Raw genomic sequence first — 23,615 nt, 5'->3', positions numbered from 1 at the left:
TAGTTTTCAGAGGAAACGCTGCACAGATTGACTCTGCACTGTGTTCTCAGCACCAAAGAGAAGACGGAGCATATTGACCATATTGAAGCACTTAGCAGCAAAAGAGCGAACTAAAAAGCTAAAAAAGAGAAAAGTCATCAGATTATCATAAACATAATTTTAGATGACTGAGAATTTTAATGATATAATGGTAACAAGCTGGTGGTACGGAGCTAACGCTGTAGCTAACGCTGTTGCCTCGCAGCAAGAAGGTCCTGGCTTCTCACAGCATTATGTTGGCTTATGTTTATGATTGTTTCTGTGTATTAGTCTGGTGATAACGGGAAGCTATCAGTGTGTGTTTGTGATAATACAGTTAGAACACAAAAAACTTTCAGCTGTGAAAAAAAATGCACATCTGTCTACATACCCAGAAATTCACAAATTAACTTATTAATTTCAGTTTAGCCAAAAACTCGTGGATCTGAAACAGAAATTCAAATATGCTTTTATATCTTCGTTTGTATAACCGAGATACAACCAGTTGGCAGACAGTTGAGTTGCAAAGAGATGCGTTGCAGACAAGCTGTGCTCATTGACACAGACTGACTGTGATTGATGCCAGTGTATTGGCAGTCTGTCTGCTTTTAGAAATTATCTTGCAATTATTTCCAAACCTTCACTAATCTGTCTGAGAGTCGTTGCAGTCAGCCTGAATTAAATTGCAGTTTGTCACCTTCCACAAGGGGACCTTGCAGTCGCCTCACAATCACCATACTTAACAATGTTTTATTGGTTTTATTGACTGCAGACAGCAGCATTTATTAATGCAAACAAAATTAAGGGTATTTTCAGTGCTTTTATAATGAGCTGTAATTGGTGGTATACTACCTAATTTGAAGTGTGAATGTACTGAAATATAATGCAGACAGCAGCCACATTATAGTTTAATAAGTCAAGTGTAAGCAGAAAGGTAGCCTGAGTTAGGGCTGCTCGATTATGGCAAAAATGATAATCACGATTATTTTCACTGAAATTGAGATCACGATTATTTGACGATATTTATTTAACCCTTTAAGACCTACTATAGAACCAAGTCCACCAGAGCTTATATTATTTTTTTTTACATGCTGTAGTGCCATTTGTGGGAGCATTTCAAGTTGCTATACATCAATACAACAGTTATAGCCCATATTTTAATAATATGTATGCATTAAGTCCATAGTAATTACATAAATTGCAAAAAAGTGCAATAAACTACAAAAAAAATTTGAAAATCGCTTTTGTTTACATATATTTCTACTTGGAGAAATTTAAGAGGTTTATCCCTCAAAACTTTAAATACAATAAAGTTGCAAAAAATAGTTTCCCACCACAGGAAATTTATTTTGAGTGTCTTCATAGTTTTATTTTGGAGATACAGCAATTTTTATATACTGCAGGAAAAACAAAAAACAATCCTATGATGCAAATTTGCAAAGAAAACAGCAGGTGCATCATTTCACTGTGGGAAGTGTTACGAACAGCTGATCGGATCGGCAAAGCGTGTTTCTGGAATATTATGTTTTTGTTCCTGCAAGCGCTTTTTATGCAATTTTTGCAAAGCTATATGTGGAACGAAACCGTGACCGAGGACAAGCTGATGGCATCAGATGTAAGTACAACTCCTCCGGTTTCATATGCAAAACAAATTATTGCGCTAGCTTACACGTTCAGGTTCTACAGGGATTTAAAAATAGTTACGCAAAACGGAGCGTGCTGCTCTGACTGGCTTTAAAGGGTTAACAATAACTTTAAAAAAATAATATAAAATAGTGTGCAACACCACTGAAGTTTTTTTTTTTAAACTCTCTTTTCAACCAACGGCAGTCACTCTCCAAATAACTTCTGCTTTGCTTTCCGAGCTTCCCTCGGGTCCTCTTAATCAGCGGTCTCCAACCTTTTTTGCGCCACGGACCGGTTTATGCCCGACAACATTTTCACGGACCGGCCTTTAAGGTGTCGCGGATAAATGAGTGAGGGGCTAATAATCGGCTCAGTCATTTTTAATGATCGTTGAAAGCCCAGATCGTAATAGTGATTAAAATTCGATTAATTGAGCAGCCCTAGCCTGAGTAGTGTTTTCCCTGGAGTAAGTAAAGATATAGCATGACTGCTTAATCCTTACTAAAGTAACCTTGTTAACTTCAGCACAGTGTTGTCACATATTAAAACTGAAAAATACTTCTTTCTACCTGGTATGATTTATCTTGGGTTGAACTTTTTAACCGGCTGTTTAAAGTCCATTTTCCACCACGAAACCACACTGGTCATTTCAAACGTTTACCTTTCGTCTAAGTGCACCCTTTACTCCTTCCTGGGGTGCAACTAGTGAGAGCAGCTACTCAACTGAGTGTATGTTTTTGCTTCAAGTGGTGAAAAGTGTTGGTTGTTTTTTCACCCTTAGCGGCAACAGTTTTCTTGCATATTTTCAAAGTACTGCGCTTTGTTAGAGGTTTTTGAAGTAGCTCCATCTTCAGGTATTAAATGATCATTGGAGGCTGTCACTTGGCTCTCGCTCTCAGACATGCCCGGCCACGTCTCATTGTTGATTGCACTGGGAACATAAGCTGTTGCTATAGCAATGATATCATTACATGACACTTTTATGTCACATAAACATTTATAGTGGTGTTATGGCAGATTATATGGTTATGACACAGCCCTAGCGTCAAGTGATTGATCTTCATGTTAGCTACAAGGTGTGTTTGTAATAATATAAGACTGCAGCAAGCCACACCTGACAGGTTTAATATTTTTGAACATGTGATGCAGAGCTTCTAATGATGCTCTTTACAGGTCTGCACTTTGGCTGCCTCAACTAATGCTGGCACACTAGACTGATTTAGCTTATAGCCTCCAGACCTGTTAATGAGGTCATAGCACCATCTGTTACTCTGGTTCTGTAGCAAACACATCCTGAGGAAAAAAATCAAGACCTTAATTTTGTTACCAGTTATCCAGCTGCAGGTTACATATTTAAGGATCACTCACAGGTACCTCTAGCGTGAAATGTTTGGAATATAGAGTGCAATATAAAATATGCATCAGCCACAACAACCATAGAGATGTTGCTGGTCAGCTTAAAGTTTAATGCCTTTCACTGCAAGACAGCTGCTGCATATAGATATTTCCTAAAAGGCAAATTATGACTTTAGATAAAAGTGAAATTAACCGTTTACTTCTCTCCTCTATAATATGGAAATCCTTCTCTTTTTATTTTTTCAATGAGTTTCTACCAGAGAAACTCGTTATAAGGTGGAAGCTGTCACTCTTTTGAATAGTGCATGGTTTTATTACTTTGCTTGCTAGGGTTTGCGCTGTTTCTCTGACAGATTAAAAGGCATCTGAAACAATAAACCTCCACAAGTCTCTGTTTCAACCATTACAAAGTAGTTCTGATAATCAAGTCAAGGTCGTTAAATGTTCCGCCCGTGCACACGCGCCGTCGTTAGAGCACTGCTAAAAGAAATATTTCCTGCTGTTGCCTCCACAGACATATGGTTCATTATATTTACAGAAAGCTTTACCAAGCCCATTAGTAGACACTTAGAGGTACTGAAATAGCGCTGACACCTCTTGGATGCATGAACATGTTCATCTATATGAGCTTCCATCTGGCACAACCTACAGCGTTGCCTCAACTAAATTTAGGAGCGACTTCGGCAACGTAAATAATCACCACTCCATCTTTTTATGTTGGTTTTTCACCCCCATAGGATTATTTTGTGGCAGTGAAAAGTTGTTGCATGATTTGAACTGTTGGCTTTGTTTAGACAGGCTGTCGCAGATCTGTCGTTTTGACTTTGCTTTTTTTTTTTTTTTTCTCTCATTCAGTCGATGGTAGCGTTTTTGAAAGACCCATCGGGGCCCCCACTGTGGGAGGAGAACCCTGAGGCTAAAGATGTCGTCCACATAGAGACAGAAAAAGTAAGTACCAATTTAAATAAACTTTTGGGCTTTGGATTAATTTAATATCCATTTAGCTCCATTTAAGAAATCCAGAACATCACTGGGGACGTACATTTACTGTGATTCACAAGCACAGGCTGCATCTTTCCTCCATTTGTCTGTGTTAAAGTTTTGATTAGCCCCCCGACTCTGATACTGCAGCATCTCACCAACACAAAGCCCCGCACACAAAAAGCAACAGGCTTTATCGTCAAAGAGCTGCTCGGCGTAGTTCATGAGGTCACTCACACAGTCCCGCCTTTACAGCCTAAAAGCCTCCAAACGGCTCTCATCCAGACAAGTCAGATTGCAAAATCATCAAAAACTGCCAGCATATTCACAAACAGCTACCTCATCCTTAGATAAGTATATATGGAATTTAGAAAGACCTTTGTTTTTGGACTATAGCCACTTTGCATGATCCTTATTTATTTTATAGTCTTGAGAGCTTGAGCAAAAGAAGACAACTGGACTTGATTTGTCAAGGCAAGCTTGAGATCCCTTCCCAGGTGCTTCAATGGCTGCTCACGCTTTGCCTCAGGTGATCTGAATAGTTCACATGATGAGGTGGGGCAAGGTCTCACAGTGGTTTCATCCCTGACTTATACCTATTTTCACACCTTGGTTTATGTGATGATGTGGATCGGTAGTAATGGTAGATGGACTGGCTCTTTTACAGCGCTTTTCTAACATTAACTCAGGGTTCAGTGTTTTGCCCAAGGATACTTGGTCACTTTGCAGACTTTAGCAGCCAGGGATTGAACTACCAACCTTCTGATTAGCAGATGATCTGTTTAGTCTGCTGAACTACAGACATAGAGAAACTGGTAATAAATATTTGTCTCATTCTGCACCTTGTTGTAGCCCTCTTAAAGAAGCTGATTAGCTCCTTTCCAATTAGCCCCACACTCTTTTTAAGCCAGCTGTCTTCTGATTGGCTGCCCCTCGCAAACACAAGGTTTAAATAGCAGCTGGAAAATTCTGTTCTCACAGCCAGAGCTTTGTGCCTGAGATGTCCATGTTACTGATGATTAAAAAATGATTAAAGCAGCTTGAAATCTGAGCATCCACCACTGTAAAAGTATATGTGTAACAGAAAACAAAGGCGAGCATAACACAGTAACCCTCCTTTCATTTGAAGAACGAGGGACCTGGTTATCGCCTGCTCTCACCCTGAGGCTTGTTGAATGTGTTAACAAAAGATTGTGCTGAATGTGTGATTCTTATGTTTTTTGGAAGTAGCTGAGCTCATGAAAGTGATGATGAAAACGAGGAAACTGGTATGGGGGGCTGATGTGCCTGCTGTCCAAAGAAGAAAGTCCTCCCTTTCCTTTTTCTGTGATTAATGTGATAAATAACTCTCACACACGGTCGAATACAAAGCTGAAATAACAGATGATGTCATGATTTGCTATTTTAAACCAAAGAGTGTGAGAGAGAATTTCAGAAATCCAACATGGAGCACACTATTAGAGGAATCAAGCTATCGTGTGTGTTGTATATACATGTGTTTTGCTGAAAAGCATCCTGACTCATCTCTTGTTCCCTCCTCGCTCTCGAAGGACTTCAGGAAGCTGCTGAAGAAAGAAGAGAGGCCGGTCCTCATGATGTTCTATGCTCCCTGTGAGTCTGCATTATTACGTTGTTCCTGCAGTGTTAGCAGCTCACAATAACTGGGACAAGCAGTGCTCAGTTTGCTATCCTGCTTGCACATATTGTGGGAAACAGTATGTCTGGAAAAACAAGAGTAGCTATTATTGTCCTCAAATATTACATTAACTCACTTTATAAGGTGTCTAAACCGGGGGAGAGAGTACAGTTTGGGGAATAGGTCAATAAACTAGAGTTTGCTTGGTAATACTAAACCGTTGTAATCAATACTCCAATCTGATTATATATATATTTATGGCACCTGGCAAACATGACACACTGTCTTAGGGCTGTTCGCTATAACGATATATATCGGATGACGATATAAAAACGTCGATCGTTTCATTTTACGCTATCGTTTGTTTCGTGGTGTCGCAAAATAAACTGTTTACGGCAATATTTTTTCATCGTTCTGATGGTCACTGTAGTGGTTCTCTCTCTCTCTTATATTTAATATAACCACACTACGGACGGACAAGCGCCTGTTTTTATGCGTTGTCGTTAGCAACAACGACGGTAACAGCATCGCGTGTCCGCTTGTTTATGTTCCACATAAACCTTTCACAATAAAGCTCAAGATCCTGTTGAGACTAGAGATGGCACGATACCACTTTTTTATGTCCGATACCGATACCGATATCATAAATTTGGATATCTGCCGATACCGATATGAATCCGATATAGTGTTTTTTAATCAACAAAACTGTTTTTTAAATATCTTGCTGCATTTTGTATAAGTTCATACTCAAGTTTAAAACAACAACTACACTAAAGCTATTCTGTTATACCTGTATGCAAAAAAAAATATTTCATAGTTCAGCAATACTGATCAATCTAATAAACTTAAACCTACACCATCCTCCCTATTCTGGTATTTTAAAGAGTACTTAGCATAAATATTAAGCAACCTAACTAATAGGGTTCCAACTCCCAGCAACAACAAAAATAAATAAATAAAAAATAGGGAACCACCCCTCACGCTCCACCTCATGATGCTTAATCGACGTAATCAACCTTAATTTGATGCAGTGTGAAAAAAAATGCACAGAAATCAATTATTTTTCAAGAAATATTAAATAGATTCAACATCTTTCTTCAACAAAATTGCAGACTGCACAGATGGTACCTTCCCAAAGGAAAAAGTACTATAGCTTACTAGGGTATATTAGACTTAACAGTTACTATATACAATAATGGACTTCTATACATTTTACATCAGATTAAAACTTTGGGTGTAAGATTCAGATAAATATTAAATAATTAAAAGCTCGACATTTTAAATGAGAATAAGAAAGAAAAGTATGTCTTTGTGCCCCCTTTTCCCTGTTAATGCCCTATCGGCCCCCCTGGCTAAACTTTGCTAGATCCGCCCCTGCACAGTTACCAGCGTCAGCTACGTAGAAAAAGATCCTCGAGTAGGAAGTAATATTAAATACATTCTAACAACAGCTTATCAAGCTTAAACGTGCTGCTGTTGTTTATCCACTGGTTTCCTCTTTCTGGTGCAAAGTGGGCCAAAAGCAAACAAGAGACACGGACTCGCGACAGAAAAGCCGATCAGCTGATCGTTAAGCAGTTTCATGATTGAAGTAGCAGCCGGAGAGCGAGAGGCAGTCGCTCGTTAAGCTTAACGCAGGAATGCTTTACAAACATTCAGAGATGGACTTACACACTTGCTTTACTTCTCTCGGGGATAACTTTGTCGGAGATGAAATGCCGGGTTGCTAGCGAAGCTCCAAATGCTATCCAGACCACCGACAGGTCCCGCATGCCACAGCCGCTCTATCACGTGATGCATACTGCTCCGACGTGCTAACGTTCTGAGGTGAGTTACGGCGTGTTGCAAGTTTTGTGAGGTGCTTTCGTGATATTTAATGGATCGGATTACATTTTTTATTTTTCTCCGATATCCGATCCAGTAATTTAGGTCAGTATCGGACCGATACCGATACGTAATATCGGATCGGTCCATCTCTATTGAGACTTTTCAAAATAAACTGAATCACGTGAAAGAGCAGATTATTTACGGATGAGAAGTAAAAAAAGAGCCGCCAGGTGCTAAAAAATAAACCTTAGACTCAAACGTTAGAACAGGCTTTTCCCCGCAGCACGCCGTGTAATAAATACTCACAAAGAAAACGGCGGCCGTTACAACTTATGTCTAAAAATGTATCGTTTCATGCATCGGTTAAAACACTCGACTCCAGCTACATGACGCGCAGCTGGAAACACTTCACGCAAGTCGAGCTGCCCGAGATTCACAGAATTTACAAAAATGTTACATTTTTGTGATTTATATCGTTATCGACGATAGATGTCTTATATTGGCATATGAGATTTTGGTCATATCGCACAGCCCTAACTGTCTCATCTTTCTATGTACTACACGTTTTTTATAATGTGGAGAAAAAAGGACTCCAACTAAGGAGATCCTTCTTTGCTGGTTAACTCCACTATTACAAACACAAATCGGATGCAAAGTTCTAAAATAACAGAGCGCTTTTAAAACAACCCGCGTGTTGCCAGGTCTTTTATCGACTGCTTAAAATTACTTGCTTTGTTCATTGATCAGTCCATGCAAAACAAAAAAAACGAATTTCACTTTCTAAGAATATAAACTAGAAATAAAGCAACAGATTATTGCTGTCGCTCTTTGTTTGGCAAAATTGTTAAACAATTAAGCCGCAGCGTCTGTCTGAACGTCAGACCTGCTGATCACTTTGCCAGGATAAGAACAGTCGTTTTTGTTCAGCACGCAGTTAATTGTTGCCTCTTATTGTTCTTCAATAGAAAAGACTTCACATGGATTTTAGTTTTTTTTGTTTTTTTTCCCCAAGCGCTGTGCTCGATTATCCTCAGTGCATCATAGCAGACACAGCAGATAGCATACTGAGAGCTGCTGTTTACCAGGGGGAAAAATCTCCTAGCAGATGATGGAAAATCTTTTGACAGTCGTATAGATTATCATATAGCTGTCAGAGCAGTGTTCCCGTTGAGTTCTCTGTAATAACCTCTGCTTCTCTCCTTTGTATTTTGGTTGCAGGGTGCGGTGTTTGTAAGAGAATGCAGCCCATTTTTCAGCAAGCGGCCACGGAGACAAAAGGGAAATATGTAAGTGTGCTAAATCTGCCCCTCAGTCAGTGGGCCCACTGTTGTGTTGCATCACCTGTCTCTGATCTGCAGCCCAGTCATCTTTGATGCTCGCGCATTAAATGAGATGTGTCAGCAGCGAATGTCAGGGATGTGAAATCTGCAAAAGGTACAGACAGACCAAATAAGGCATTTCCTGCAGGTTGTGTTTCCTGCAAAGACTCTCCCGGGCACAGTACCTGATCAACTTTTGCACCATGTGTTGATTTAGTAGCATAATAACTCAGATGACCTTTAAAAGGCAATTCGAAGGTCCCGATCCTCTCTCTGCTGATTAATTAAGATTTTACCTGTGTTTTGATTGCACAGCAATATGTTTCGAATGATTTTAGCATTTTTAAGCAATGTACAGGAATATGCTGTAGCGGCAGACCGTGTTATGTTTCTTATATGTACATAATTTACATGTTTAGAGTAGTGCTGTTAAAATTACATTCGTTAAAATGATGTTGACGCCATAACCGCATTAACGCTGCAAATCTCCGTTAGGGATTTAACGCAGATCGCCCTGTGTGCTAACGTGTTGACGCCGTGCAGCGTTAACGAGCTAACAGAGATTTGCCACGTTAATGTCATTTTAACGAGATTAACGCTGACAGCACTAGTTTAGGCCCTGACTACTTTTTCCTGTAGTTTTCATCACTGGTGGGAAAGTTTCTTTAGTCTTTTTTTTTTAAATTATTATTTTTAACAGTACTCGTGTCGTTTGCATGAGAAAAATATTATCTCATAAACACTTGTCCTTCAAGGATCACATGAAAAGATAATTAACTGCATGTTTGTTTCATCATCAAGCATGCATTCGAGTAGCGAACATTTAAGCCTCTTAGCTGGGAACTGGTACACTGTTTGGGTGTGTGCACGTGTGTGCGAGGCTGAGATAGGGTGAGGGAGTGCGCCTGTACTTCTGTTTATAAGTGAATGCTGAATTGGTGGTCAGCCAAGTCGTATCGCACATTTCTCGCCTCCGTGTCGTGGCACAGGAAGGCACAAAGGTGACGTCTGAAGTTCTGCATCTTGTCAGGGTGAAATAGCTGAAAAAACACAGGTTCGTGTGGGGATGTGTTTTGATTGTATTGTTTCAGCTTTTTAGGTTTCTTCTGTGTTCTCTCTCAGTACCGGTTGTGACACATAACATGATTTTGTCAGAGCACCGTCCTTTAAAAGGGAATAAGGCATAGAGTTTGTCATGACTCATACACATTCCTCTCGCTATTTTTTTTTTTTCCATGAGCTGTGTTTGGTACAATATTTATTACAGAGGGAACCTGGGATGCTCCAGCTGTTTGATTTATATCAAATAACCTTCTGTACTGGAGAAATATTTTCAGAACTTTTTACTCATAAGCAGTGGAGTTAGGGACTCTCAACCGTGTCAGTGTTGCCAACTGTATCTGGAGCTAATTTTTACTCAGCATATAATTAGAGGTCGTTTTGAAAAACAAAATATTCTCTTGTGTTACATAATGATGTTTTCTATTTTATCCCCAAACAATATTACATGATAAGATGGAATGCTGTGCAGAAGTCTTGAGCCAGCTCTCATTTCTGTGCATTTTGTTAGGATGTGTGTTCTCTGTCAAAATGATCCCGCACTGCTTCACTAATGTTGAGGTCCAGCCTCTGGGGAGGCCAGTCCGTGATTGACAGTGACCCACTGTGTGTGCTTTTTTCTATCCAGGTATGCTTTTACTTCATTGGCAGTGTGTTTGGGATAATTGCCAGTGTTACATGGCTCAAGGGATGGCTAAACCACGCTGCCATTCAACTAGCTTTTAGTAATGTGAAATATAACAAAGGAGAAGGAGGAACAAAAAGCTAAAGCAAACAGAAGAGAGGGACGACCATGAACCAGCCAGTTAGTTGGCTAGAAATGAGAGCTGGCTAGTTCTGGTAAACTAGACGAATAGACACAAAACCACAAACGGCTCAACCCGTGTCTAATAATAAACAAAGCTGTAAAAGCATCGGTGCTGATGGAGGTCAAGACGGCAGTTACAAACCACCATCCTCCACCTTCTTTGTTTTTTTGTTTTTTTTCCATCTGGCGAGCCTTCGGCAGCCAATCAGCACTAAGAATAAATTAGATATGTGAGAGAGGAAGTTGATGAGAATGATAATAAAGACAGTAAATAACAAATAATGTTTTTTAAAATATCAACATGATGATCACGGCACTGAGGTCGTGCTGAAAAATGACACTGTTGCCAATCAGGTGCTTTCTAGATCTGACGGTACTTCATCAAGTTCATGATTTTTTTTTTTCTGGAGCTTTAAACCACGAAGAGCCTCCACTGTGTTCTACAGATGGCTGTAGACACTCACTGTTGAGCCTGTCTACTGACTGACAATGATTTGAAACCAAAACTACTACTTTGGATTCATCACTCCATCAGCCCTGTTGCCACTGATTTTCAGCCTTATCTCCCTGTTGCCTGTTTAATGCTGAAGTGATTCGTAGGTCTGTGCAAAGGCGCTTAACAAAGGCAAAACAACATTCCTCTAAAAGTAGTCTGGTATAAGAATTGGACTGAAAATGAGTGAAAAAGCATCCAATGTCTTAAGAAAACCTTTAGATGATCTGTAGAAACCCTGGAGAAAGCCTGGCTGCTTGGAAGAAAAATAGAAATAAACGAATAGTGGCTCAAGACTAGGGATGGGTATCGTTTAGGTTTTATCAGATACCAGTACCAAACCGGTACTTTTGAAACGGTGCCGGTGCTTAAAGAATGGAGAACACAAACTTTGTCCAAAAACCTCTCATGTTTAGTTGTTTTCCACTTTTTCTTTGGTCCAGCCAGTACAGCCAGACTTTTGACCGCTTCGCCTTGGGCGTTTTTAATCTGTAGCTCTGCTCTAAAAGAACGTACGTACCTGGGCCCGCCTACTATCCTCGGAAAGGTAAAATGATTGGCTGGAATCCAAAGTGTATGACATCTCAGGGAAAAAAAGCACTGAAATGTGCGCTGCCTTTCGGTCTGGTTACTATCGTTTATGTCAGAACGGCACCGGATACCGGTAGCCATCCCTACTCAAGACTTTCACACAGTATTGTACTTCTAACAGTTAAAGTAATTTTCTGCTATGCTAGACATACCATGCTTAACAGTTCACATTTATCAAGTACACCGAGCGGGATCCTACACATATTTTCTTTATGTGGGTGTCTAAAATAAATTGTGATTCCTTTTTTTAATATAGCTCAGACAAATCATATTCTGTCTTTTGAATTAAAAAGTCAGCAGGAAGTTTATAGCGGTGGTGTTTGATTACGGCCTGCTAATTAACAGTCATTGCACCTGTGTTGTTTCACAGTTCACACTTGGAGTAATCCGTCTTTGTTCAGTTTGGAGCCCGCCGATGACGACTGACCTGTCTCGATGTTTGATGTTCTTGCTATTTCTTTTCTCTCTCTGCCGTCATTTTTCTTCACATCTTTGATGGCCCATGTCTCATTTTCCCTTTCATATCATTTTTCTTAAGGTCCTAGCAGGAATGAATGTGCACCCAGCTGAGTTCGACGGCCTCAAGCAGGAGTACGGCGTCAAAGGCTACCCAACCTTCTGCTACTTTGAGTGAGTTGAGTCCTCTCATCCGTTTCTTTTTAGGCTTAGTCCCTGACTTCCAAAGCTCAAAACATCAGAGTAGGGCCACTTCAAATAGAAAGTGCAGTCTCTGCCCATTTAAACAGCAAGCAGGCGTGATGGCAGCAGACTCGCAGCTTGCACAGGTGACCCCTTAAGGTTTGCAGTTCTTTCGTGCAGGTGCAAAGGAGAAAGTTTCTGATGAACTTTGGGATCCTCTGGCCTCATCCTTGAAAATGTACACTCACAGGAGGTGGTTGCTACTGTCAGGGAATAAGGAGAACACATGGGTGTTGGTGTATGGTTAGCAGTGAAGTAAAACTGAAGGGATAATTAGTTGCTTGACCAAAAAAAAAAACAATTCTTGGCATTTAAAGTGTTTAAAGTCCTGCTTGAACATATATTTATTGCCACAGTCACTGAACCACTCTGCAAATAGGCACTAAATCATTCATCTGACGTCACTCTAGGGTACAGAGATATTGGCCACCAGGGATGCAAAGAAGTTTGGGCTTCGGTCTCACTAGATAAATGGCTCTAACTGTGAACTCATGGAGGCCCAGCTTCCACTCTCACAGCCTTCACTTCAGAGGTTTGGGCAAGCTCATGGAGCCCATTGATCTTGAGTTGCAGTTCTTCATCATGTTGACAATGCGTAACAAAAGTAACTGTCTTCCAAAAACGTTACTCTGTGTTGCACTGTGGTGTTTGAACAATCTCCATCAGTCAGTCACTCATTCCAGGATCTGCACTGTTACCTTCCTCAGGGCAATTTCTTATATCAGTAGCCCCTTTAGGTCCACCACCCTTCACATCCCAGTGGCCATGCCATAGGGTGGGCAGTACTGTGACAATGTATACTGATACAAAGGTGGATGATCATGTTAAACACCAAGAATATGTTTAATATGATCATCTCAGACACAGAGAGAAGCTCCACCTATTTGTTTTATTTTGTTTTGTTTTTTTGCGAGGAGCTACGGAAGAGAATTAGGGCCACTGGGGAAAAAAGTGGGCATGTCTTATTTTTTCTTCTTTTACAGAATTCTCAGATTAAAGTCAGAATTCTGACTTTAATCTGAGAATTTTGACTTTTTCCTCCGAATTATTTTTTTCTCAGAATTCTGAGAAACTTCTGACTTTTTTCTCAGAAATTTTTTCTTTAATCTCGGGATTCTGGAAAAGAAGAAAAAAAAGACGTGCCCACTTTTTTTTTTTTTTTTTTTTTTAGTGGCTGTAATCCTCTTCCGTAAGGGGCATCCAACCAGGAGAAAATCTTCTTAAATGGAGATGAATCACAATGTGTTGTTCAGAGTGCAGGCTCATGATAAGATGGTTTTGGTTTGTGAATCATGGAAAAACTTCTTTTGTAGAGTCCGAGAATAAAAATGTGGAGCCAGAAAATTAGCATAACGGGTCCACTTAAAGCTAATATTCAAGCATAACAGAGAAATGTTGCGTTGCCTACTATGTCTTAATAAAAAAGTGAACTGAGTAACTTAAGGTTTCTTCGGACAATTTCGACAGGGCTTATTTAGTTAATGTGAGATTGTAGTTACCTGTCATTGGAGGGCTTATGATCCCGAAAGTCATTTGCGTATGTAGTAGAGAAGATCTATGACTTTCAAGGGTCATTTGGACTTTAAGCGCTGCTCAAGGGCCAAGTAAAATATTATTAGGCAGAATTTTTAAGCACAAACTCTGATTGCCTAATTCACTGGCTTGCCCTGTAACAATGCACTGCACTGTAACAGTAAGTGAGTAAAGTTTAGCTCTTAAACTGGACAGCCCTTCATTATTTCAGCCTCCCTGTCTTCACAAACACGGCCCTCTGATGTGAAGCGAGCCGTTGCATTGTTTCACACAGCGCCGTTGTCTATGCAAAGACTGCCTCTGGTCCTAATAAAGGCAGCGTTTTAAATTATTAAAATGGCCGACTAAGTAAATGGTTTTAATGTGCTGTAGCAGAGTTTTTTTGTTATCTTTAACAACACCTTAAGGCCACATGTGACATTGATTTAGCACTCTCTTTTAGGTGTTGGAGAAATGTATGCTGCTGGCAATCTGATAACTTCAGATTACTGCTCAGCGCTAGTGTCCAAATATGAATAGACACACAAAATCACAGCTTGCGGCCACATACGCAGCAGGAATAGGGAGTGTGACTGATAGTGTTTGTTAATGCAGACACCCTCACCCCCACCCCACCCAGCTGGAGCCTCTCTGCACTGTCCACATATTTACAGTGTTGTTAACTAAGTGCTCCCACGCTGTTCTCTGCTTGTTTTGTTTTTTGTTTTTTTTTAAATAAGTTTACGTTTTTTTTTCTTGCAATGCAAATCCAGAAATAGACACCTGGAAGGAAAAGCAGCGAAATTATGTCATGCAGCGAAGGTCAGCTGGGGATCACGCCCGTAGGCATCGCTGTTTTGTGGGGCACGCCCTAAATATGAGGCTACTGGGGTGCCACCGTGCTCTGCTTCTTTATGTCTCCTGCACTGGCTTTATCATCCCTATTTCCACATTAAACACTCTCTCATTCCAGTCTGGCCTTTTAATTAGACCGGGACTGATTAAGTGCCTCTGTGGTGTGTGTGTGTGTGCTGTGTGTGCGCGTGTGTTCGTGTGTGTGTGTGTGTGTGTGTGCGCCCGCGTGTGTGTGTGTGTGTGTGTGCTCTTGCCTTCTTCCTGTTTGTGTGCACTTCTTTCTATCTCGTGTGTGTACTGTGTGTATGCAGGTACACGGGCATGACCAGCACACTTGTGTGTAGCTGAGCCGGAGCCAGTCTGTTAGCTGCGAGTGCATTAGTGTCAGCACACGGCTAGCTAACGACCATCCGAGCCCATTGGCTTCAGTAATGAGCCCCTCACTGATAAACAGCAGCTAATCACTGCAGGGTAAATCAGCATCAGCACCGTCGGAGTTATCTCTCCATTGCACCCGTTTGCAAGACCAAGTTTTCAAGGTCTTTTAGGTTTTCAGTTACACAGATTAAGAAAGCTTACTCCCCCAGAGTTACAGCACACCTCAAGTTCCTGTCGAATATTCAAACAAAAACCTGGAAGTCTTTCGGCTCCTTTGTCCTTGCCGCGTCCTTTTACGGAAATGCTAGAGACTGTTGGCTAAATGACATTTATTTAAAATTTCCTCTTTTTCTACAAGGTTTCGGTGTACTTTACAGCAGCAGAGATAAAGCAAGTGAATATAGAGTCGGTCATAAATCTCGCTGATTGAATTCCAAGCAGCCACTCTGTGCCACAGAAGTCGGGTTACTTAAGATGCGAGTTTTAAGCTCCAAATCCACAGAGCGTAATCATGTATCACCTTTTAATAGTGTCCGCTCTGTATTTGGGGAGCTGTAACTGCAGTCGTCACCACCTTCTGTGTTTTCAAAATCACCCTGCCCAGAGCCAGTAACTACCCACATTGATCCTTCGACATTGGGCTGAGCCGCCATGTCCGCTTCCCAGCCTTGGTTTAGTCACGGTGAATGCAGTAGATAAACTCATTGCTATGAAGAAAATCTGCTTAGGTTTTGAATCTGTCTTTCAGACTGTGGGGCTGAAGAGCGGCCTCGAGCTCATTTCAAATGCATTACGTCGGGTCACTTGCATTCCTTATGTGCACTTTTTAAGCTGAACTTCAAGACAGAGAAAAGAAATTTCAATCTTGTTAAAATTTTTGTCAGAGACACAGCTCTCTAAAACATCTGGCTTTGAACTGGTTGCGAAAGGCCCGACTCAGCTCTTTGTCAGAGACACTCGGTGCCATCATAACTGTTTTTTTTAAGATCCTGTCGCACATGACCTGGATTACTGCGACACGACTTTTTCAGTCCTGACTGAGATGTTGTTTCAGCCTCATCTAACAAGAACTGCTGATCAAAAGATGCATCCCAGAAAATAAGTCTTTGTTTTCATTTTGACTCAGTTTTAGCTTGAAAAACATCCAAAAAGATCCAAAAGTTCAGTATTTGTTCGTTTTTTTTAAAAAGAAAAACCTTTGCAAGTTTTATGTCAGTTTCTTTCCAAATAACTGAAAACAGCACTTATTGAGGCATTATTATCAAAGTAATACTGCATGCATAGAATCAATAAATCTGATATAAACCGCTTAAAAGATTTGCAGACTTTTAAAATAAGGTTTTTTCCTCCATCTCATAAGTCCAAAAGCAAAGCATACTGAACACACTGACCATTAGTATTGAGCTGAGCTTTAAGAACTGCTGGTGATGATTTTTAGAAGGCATGTTTTGGGTGGGGTGTGTTTTTAAAATTAAATGCAGTAATGTTGCTGTAATGCAAGTTGTTATGTTTACAAAAAGCGTCAAATCACAGACGTCTTTGGCAGTGGTTTTCAAACTCACATTGCCAAGTCGTCATTCTGCCCGTTGCTGAAGTCTGCTTTCAGAGACTATCTGGTTTTCATGCTCCTTTTGTTTCTTAGGAAGGGGAAGTTCCTTCACCACTACGAGAACTACGGCGCCACAGCCAAGGACATCGCAGACTGGTTGAAGAAGTAAGCATGGTCCCTGTCACTTCATCTACTGACGATTTTAAGTAGGACCAAGCAGAGGCTTGAAGACGCCTGGAGGAGTTTTAACTAATAAAAAAGACACGATGAAGCTTCTGAACTCAAGTCTACCTTCTGCCTCTAACAAGTACCCCCCCACCACAAACACATCTTAAATGTCAGGCATCACCTTTTCCTTTTGCTGTGCTCTTTCTCACAAACGCTCTTCTCTCTGCTCACCCTGACTCACCTTGCCACAGTGTCATCAATCTGCACCTGCTCCGTTCCTGTCTCATTTTTCTTTCTCACCTTGGCTCACACTCTGCCCGTAACCCCTCCGTCTCTTACTGGCAGGAAAGTCGCAACTGTCCACAGGCCTGCAGCCAGAGGGCACAGAGCAAGGCTTTCACAGCTATCGCAGGAAACGGAGCGAGACTGGCAGGGGATGTACTCCGTGTGCCTCTGGGCTCTTATTAGCCCAGAGGCAGAACTCACCATCTCCACTCCTAGACTTTGACTAACTTGTTTATTTAGGACTCAGAGACTGATTTGAAAGCAGTGAGCCAGCTGGCTAAAAAGTCTAATTGCAGCTTATATTTGAGTAAAAAGTTTGTTACCTGAATATGCACAATATGACTGAATTAATATATTAAATCTAATTAATTTTAAACTAATCATGTCCTTAAATGTGCTGCACACAACCACCACAGCACATAGAAGCTAGTCTCCAGGCGCTTCACATAATAAAAGTAAAAGTTTACAGTATTTTAGGGAAGCCGAGTGTGTAAGCACTTGGTGACAGTGGGGAGGACATCTTTTTAACTCGAGCAGAAGCAGGCTCCAGGAGAGAGTCTGTCTGCCTTCACCAGCGTAGCTGATTTTCACAGGAATATGTTCCATATGGTTTAAAAAAAAAAAAAAAAAAAAAGAAAGTGGAAAAAGCCTCTCCTGCAAGCACCATTACATTTGCAGTTTTTCGTGTCATATATTTTTTTCTTTTTCTTCATCTGAGATGCTGCACGAAAACGAAAAAAAAAGGGGTGTTTGAAGTAAACAGTGCTCAGAGATTTTTCCAGAATAGTCTATTGTCCTCTTCCTGTAGCACTTTTAGCCGCTGATTTATTTTTCTTTTCTCATTTATCAGCCAAACTTCACATCCTAAATGTTAATGTTGTCATTTTGTTCAGATTCAGCTGTCTCCGATTTTTTTTTAATACCCACCTCAGTAGCTTTCTGCGCTCTTTTCTCACTGGACTGAGAAATGCCCTTTGCTGTTTGCACTGACGGGATTCCTACACCTGCCGTAATGAATACAAGTATTCTGGGGGTTTTGCCAGCAAGAGCAGTTGCAGTCAGAAGCTGTACTGAAGCTACTCTGTTGAATTAGTGAAGCCCCTTCCTTTTGTACGCTCCGCTTTAGTCTCTTGACCTCAGCTCGGTGCGCAGTCTGAATTTGTTCATCGAAAGTGTAGTGTCAAGAATAAAAAAAGTGGACACAGAAGGAGAGGTAAGAGTTGGTATCCTTGGCGATTATATCTGAGCAGCAAAAGATGTCGTCTGATAAATCTTAAGTGTTATCACTCCCTGATGAACCTTGATCCAGAGCTTTTTATATATCACAGCTGTGTATTAGATAGTTGACGTTGCTGGAGGGTTGTTTTTAGCACTCGGTTTTCACTGTTCTGGTGTTGTTAAATATATCAGCCTCGCTGGCTTCAGTGCACTGGCTCAGGCCAGAGCGTGTAACGATGAGGAAATGCTGCAGAGGAGGGCCGTGTATAACAGTGAGTGTTTATGCTGTAGCCACTCGTTCTTGGAACTGGAGCAGTGTGCTCCACCACACCCACAAAGGTGGGGCTGCTTTTGTCCAGATGTGTGTGTGCGTGTGCGCTTTTGTGACATACTGGGTGGAGTGTGGGCTGCAGCTGTGTCTGATTATATTTAATTTTTCTTTACACAGATTACACATAAGCTGGACTGTCTCTGCTTTTCAGTCTCACCTCTGTTGCCCTTGTTGTCCCCCCCCCTTCCTGTTTTAGTCCTCAGCCCCCCCAGCCGAAGACCCCTGAAGTCCCCTGGTCAGAGACAGACTCTGCGGTCTTCCACCTGTCCGATGAGTCCTTTGACAGCTTCCTGGAGGAACATCCTGCTGCCCTGGTCATGTTTTACGCCCCTTGTGAGTAAAAGAGCAAAAGAGCACGGTCTATATTTATCAACTGCTACACGTAAAATATTGTTATGTAAATTATACACTTTTTTCCCCACTAAGAGCCGTTTTAAATTTAAGCGAGGTCCAGAGTTCTTTTAAACTGGTTAAGGGTGATGTAATCGCTCGTGTTACAACTGGGGGGTTCGTAAAAGTTACTTCAGCACTCGCACTCAGTGAAGCACTTTTTCTTTCTTTTTGGTGCTTTCTTTCACTCAGTGTTTGATCAGTATTGGACCATCAGTTAATTATAGCGTTTATACGATGGCAAAACTTTTTTGTTTGTTTGGTTTTTTTGGCCCAAAGCCAGAACCCAAAGAAGTTAAATATTTCACACTTTTAGCCGTCGTGAAGATAGATCCGCCTCGCTTCGAGCTGGTGTGTTAGGGCAGCTGTCTCTCACTTGCTGCAGAGATGCACCCTGGGTATAGACAGAGTGGCAGAGGGAATTAACCGTTAAGCACTGCGGTTACACTCGACTACCTTCAATTCTGACGATATGCTTTGCCAGAAAAGTTTTTCGCTGGTAAAGGGCAAACATGAGCAGTCTGTCAAAACATCTAGCAAAAAGTCCAACGGACACAAAGGCACAGTTGTCAGAGGGCTAGCTTGCGTTTCCTTTCTCGTTGCTATAGTTACTGCAGGATGTGTATGCTAAAAAGCCCAGAGCAGCCCACACCTTGTTTACTGATTTTACAAACGTAGGTTAACGATTAAAAATAACCACAATAAGTAATCTAAGTTGAAGTAATCTAATCGAAAGTAATCTTCCTGCGCAGTAAGGTCAGACGCGCAGATTTAATCTGCCCTGACAAACAGCTAACTCCCATTCTCACTGTTTCTCATGAAAATGTAACAAAATATCAACACTTGGGAGAAATGGCATACATATGGACACATTCCACATTTGACATTAAGGAAAATAAGAAGCTTTGTAAAGCGTGTGGATTTTAACATTTTATAGTTTAGTCTACTATAATCGTTTCATACTTATACGGTGGCTCTGAGAGACTAAACGGACTGCAAATTAAGAAAACACTTTGGCGCTCAATATATGTGAAGCTCTGAGAGTCAGTTAATAACGACAGGAGAGGTCTCTGTGTCTCACTCCAACTTTATTAACTGACTCTCAGAACTTCACATATATTGAGCGCCAAAATCTCCACCCCAACACTTCCCTTCAACTTGGGTGTGAGTGGAGCCACCTGGTGGTCCGCCACAACACCAGCAATAAGAAAAATGCTGCAAAAGCACACAAAACACAACGGAAATAAGAAAAACAGAAACAGGAGGAAAAAAAAAAACAAAAACTGAAAAAACGGAAATAGGAAAAAACATATTTCCAAAAGCACAAGGGAATTGTTTCTGGGGAGACAATAACCTGACGGACCAGTTGCAGGAACCAAAATATGCTAAGAATTGCGCTGGGAGACAGTGAAGTGGAGGATCTATCATTTTTGTGAGGAAAGAACAGATGAGAGGTCAGTGTGTTAGCCTGACTATTAGCCTAAAAATCCAGTAGTATATGAATCATGAGATTAAAACACACTTACCTGGCATGTTTTGGTTCCTGGAACTGGTCCGTCGGGTTATTGTCTCCCCCTTTTGCAGTGTTTTTCTTATTGCTGGTGTTTTCTTAAGTTGCAATCCGTTTGGCCTGTCAGGGCCACCGTATACTTAGTTGATTAAAACTGAAGTAATTCAAACTGAAACTAAATGACATTTTACACTAAAGCCTCAGTCCAAGCTAACTCTGCACTCATAGTCGCTTAAAGTCACTGAATGTCATTGACTTTCTCTAGTCTTGGGTGGCCCCGTTCCTGCTAGCTGTTAGCTGCTTTCTTTATGGTTTCCCTTTATGGGGGTTTGTTAAAGTACTGAATTGATAAAAATGATACGAGTCAGAGTAGAAGAACCAGTAAAATCTTCACAAAATCCCCATCTCAGTGGAAACTAGTAACATTTGTAGGAAGGGTCGTTGTTGAGGCTGTTATTGAATGTGGTCCCATGAAAAGATGGAGTTTAGGTTCAAAATCACTTACAAAGCCCATGATAGTCGTAGTGAAGGAATCGTTAATGTAATCAAGTCAGATAATGCAGCACATGTGGTACTTGTATATATTAATACATGGAGCGAATGATTTCAGCAGCCTGTCAGAGGAGCTCCTCATTCCTTCCTGCACTGGCTAACATTGTGCTCTCGCACGTCCTCTTGGGTCGAACTTAGTCACATAAGTAACATCACTGTTTGACTGTCATGCTCAGTATTAACAATCAGCTGGATAAAGTAACCGAAGGCCGATTGAAAAATGGAAAACAAACTCAAAGACAAAGCGGCTGCAGTAAGTTTCGCTCTTTTGCCCAGCTCGCTCGCACACAAGCTCATCTTCGCAAACCAACACTTCATTGTTTCCATGTGGCTGACATAAGCCTGCTTGTCATCTTTATTCACGCAACATACTTCTGTTGTTACACAGAACTTTGTAAACATGCCAGTTTTCTGTTCAGTAGCTTAGATCCCAGATTGCTTTGCTTTTGTGAAGCCCTCCTGCGTGTGAGGGGGAGGCCAAAAATAGCTTTGTATGTTGGTAAATGTATCACACACATTTTTATTTATTTATTTTTTTTAAATAATGGAAATTTATTTAATTTGATTTGACTGTTTTTGACCTTTGTTTTTTTTTTAGCTACCTGTATGCTTTGGATCACATCACCACCTCCTGCTGTTTACCCCTGTACTCTCTTTCTTCTCTGTAGCTGCTGCCCTCCCTCTGTGCTCATTTTAGACTCGCCTCTGTTAAAATAAACTAATCAGTATAAATAGGATCCTTTAAACTTAGCTTTAACTATAACAAGGATTCATTGCTTTCACATTTGATCTGATACTTGCTGCAGAGCTTCATACCGCCTGGTTGCTGGGAGCACTGCACTCAGTCCAAAGGGCGAACAGGAGCCCCAGCTGTGATTAAAAACATATCCGTGATACTAACACTGCGGGTGGACCCATTCCCTGCTAAAACTCAGTAATATTTTGCAATACTAAACCCTGTATTTAAATTAACTCTAGCAGTTTCACTAAAGAACTATTGATGCACATGAGTATAGACCAAAAGCATTTGCATTGCACTGCAGCTGCAAACCTTGAATATGGACACTTACTGTGCAAGTCTGGGTTCGAGTTGTCGTTTACAACTAAACTGCTTGATTGCTTTGATCTCTTTAATGCTTTTAAATGTGTACATTTCCACAGACACACTCCATACTTTTGTAGTAGTTTTTAGTTTTCCCAGAAGAGTGTAAACTGTCAAAACTATAGAAAACAGGGATCAGTTCAAAATGAGTTGCCATTAAAGATGTTAATATAGTTTTCTCAATTGAAAGCACAAGTGTCAACACAAGGTGTGTATGAGGTATGATCATACAGGTCATATGTAATTATTCCAGGACTCCAAACATTAAAATGGAAGCAGTCCTACAGTCCTGAGACTTCCTGTGTGGCTGTTTAGATCATTCCTTTCTGTCTACCTACACATGCGTCAATACTGGATAACTCCAGTGTTTCAAAACAATGGAAGCTAGATTTGGAGAGCAAAACGGGTGATAAGTGAAAAAGTGTTTTGGGTGTGCTGTATTTTGGCATGCACCACAGTTCACGTTCCCTTTCCCTAAACCCTTGAGGTTACAGGAAAATATGGCGTTGACAGCGTCATCCTGGGGGATGAATTCACAGAGCATAATTAACAAAATTAGGAAAAAACAAGGTGCATATGGACCCTGCAGGCTCTATTGTTGTGTCTTTGGCTTGTAGCCAGAGACAAAGCCCTCATATAAATATATATTTTTAAATATATATAAATAAAAGTTGATTTCTCCTTTATCCATCGATTTTCTCCCATTTGTCTGGGACTGGGTCACGGAGGTAGTAGCCTAAGCAGAGAAGCCCAAATCCCCCTCAGAGAAGAACAGTTAAAATTTCCGGTTTCTGTCTTTTGTTGAGGAAGAAAGCTGAAGAGCGCAGTCTTACCTGGGTTTTTGCATTTATATTGAATTGCCTATTCAGGCTTAAAGCTGCAATAAACTCTCATAGTTTTGCTTTTATTGATATTTACTAAAGCGTCAGACACCATGGATTACGCAACATAGATTCAGGAATTATTTTATTGTCTTTAGTTTGTGGAGTTGTTTAAGTAAAAAAAGGTTTTTTCTTTTTTTCCCCTTTTTTCTTTTTTTTTCTTTTATTTTTTTTTACCCTGAGTGTGCATAACAGTGCTGAAAGCAGACTAATCCTCCCTCTCCAGATGTGGTGTCACAGCTTCACAGATGCTTGTGCTGCACTTGACTCACCCTGTGGACAGCAGCCAGTCACCCACACACACTCCAATCAAGGGCAGTCAGCTGAAACAAGTGGCATCAAACATTTTCAGCTCGCACACGCGCACATACCTGTGACACATCAAATGCATATTTCACACCGTGACAAAACATTTATTGCACACAATCGCACTCTCTCTCACACACACACACACACACACACACACACACA

General features: G+C 40.8%; 1 protein-coding gene across 1 annotated transcript in view; it reads left to right on the top strand.

Moving 5' to 3' along the window:
• Positions 1-23,615, top strand: part of pdia5 (protein disulfide isomerase family A, member 5) — an 84,904-nt gene that overhangs the window by 37,164 nt on the left and 24,125 nt on the right. Inside the window, exons 6-11 of the mRNA XM_005940080.2 lie at positions 3,856-3,948; positions 5,532-5,592; positions 8,663-8,730; positions 12,253-12,344; positions 16,801-16,872; positions 18,906-19,042. Coding sequence (XP_005940142.1) covers positions 3,856-3,948; positions 5,532-5,592; positions 8,663-8,730; positions 12,253-12,344; positions 16,801-16,872; positions 18,906-19,042 — 523 coding nt within the window. The remainder of the gene's footprint in view (positions 1-3,855; positions 3,949-5,531; positions 5,593-8,662; positions 8,731-12,252; positions 12,345-16,800; positions 16,873-18,905; positions 19,043-23,615) is intronic.

This window comes from Haplochromis burtoni, unplaced genomic scaffold (genome assembly GCF_018398535.1).
Source record: "Haplochromis burtoni strain Fernald_Lab_line unplaced genomic scaffold, NCSU_Asbu1 Contig_275, whole genome shotgun sequence".
Taxonomy (NCBI): domain Eukaryota; kingdom Metazoa; phylum Chordata; class Actinopteri; order Cichliformes; family Cichlidae; genus Haplochromis; species Haplochromis burtoni.
Note: the sequence above shows the minus strand (reverse complement) of the source record. Positions and strands in the feature narration are given on the sequence as shown.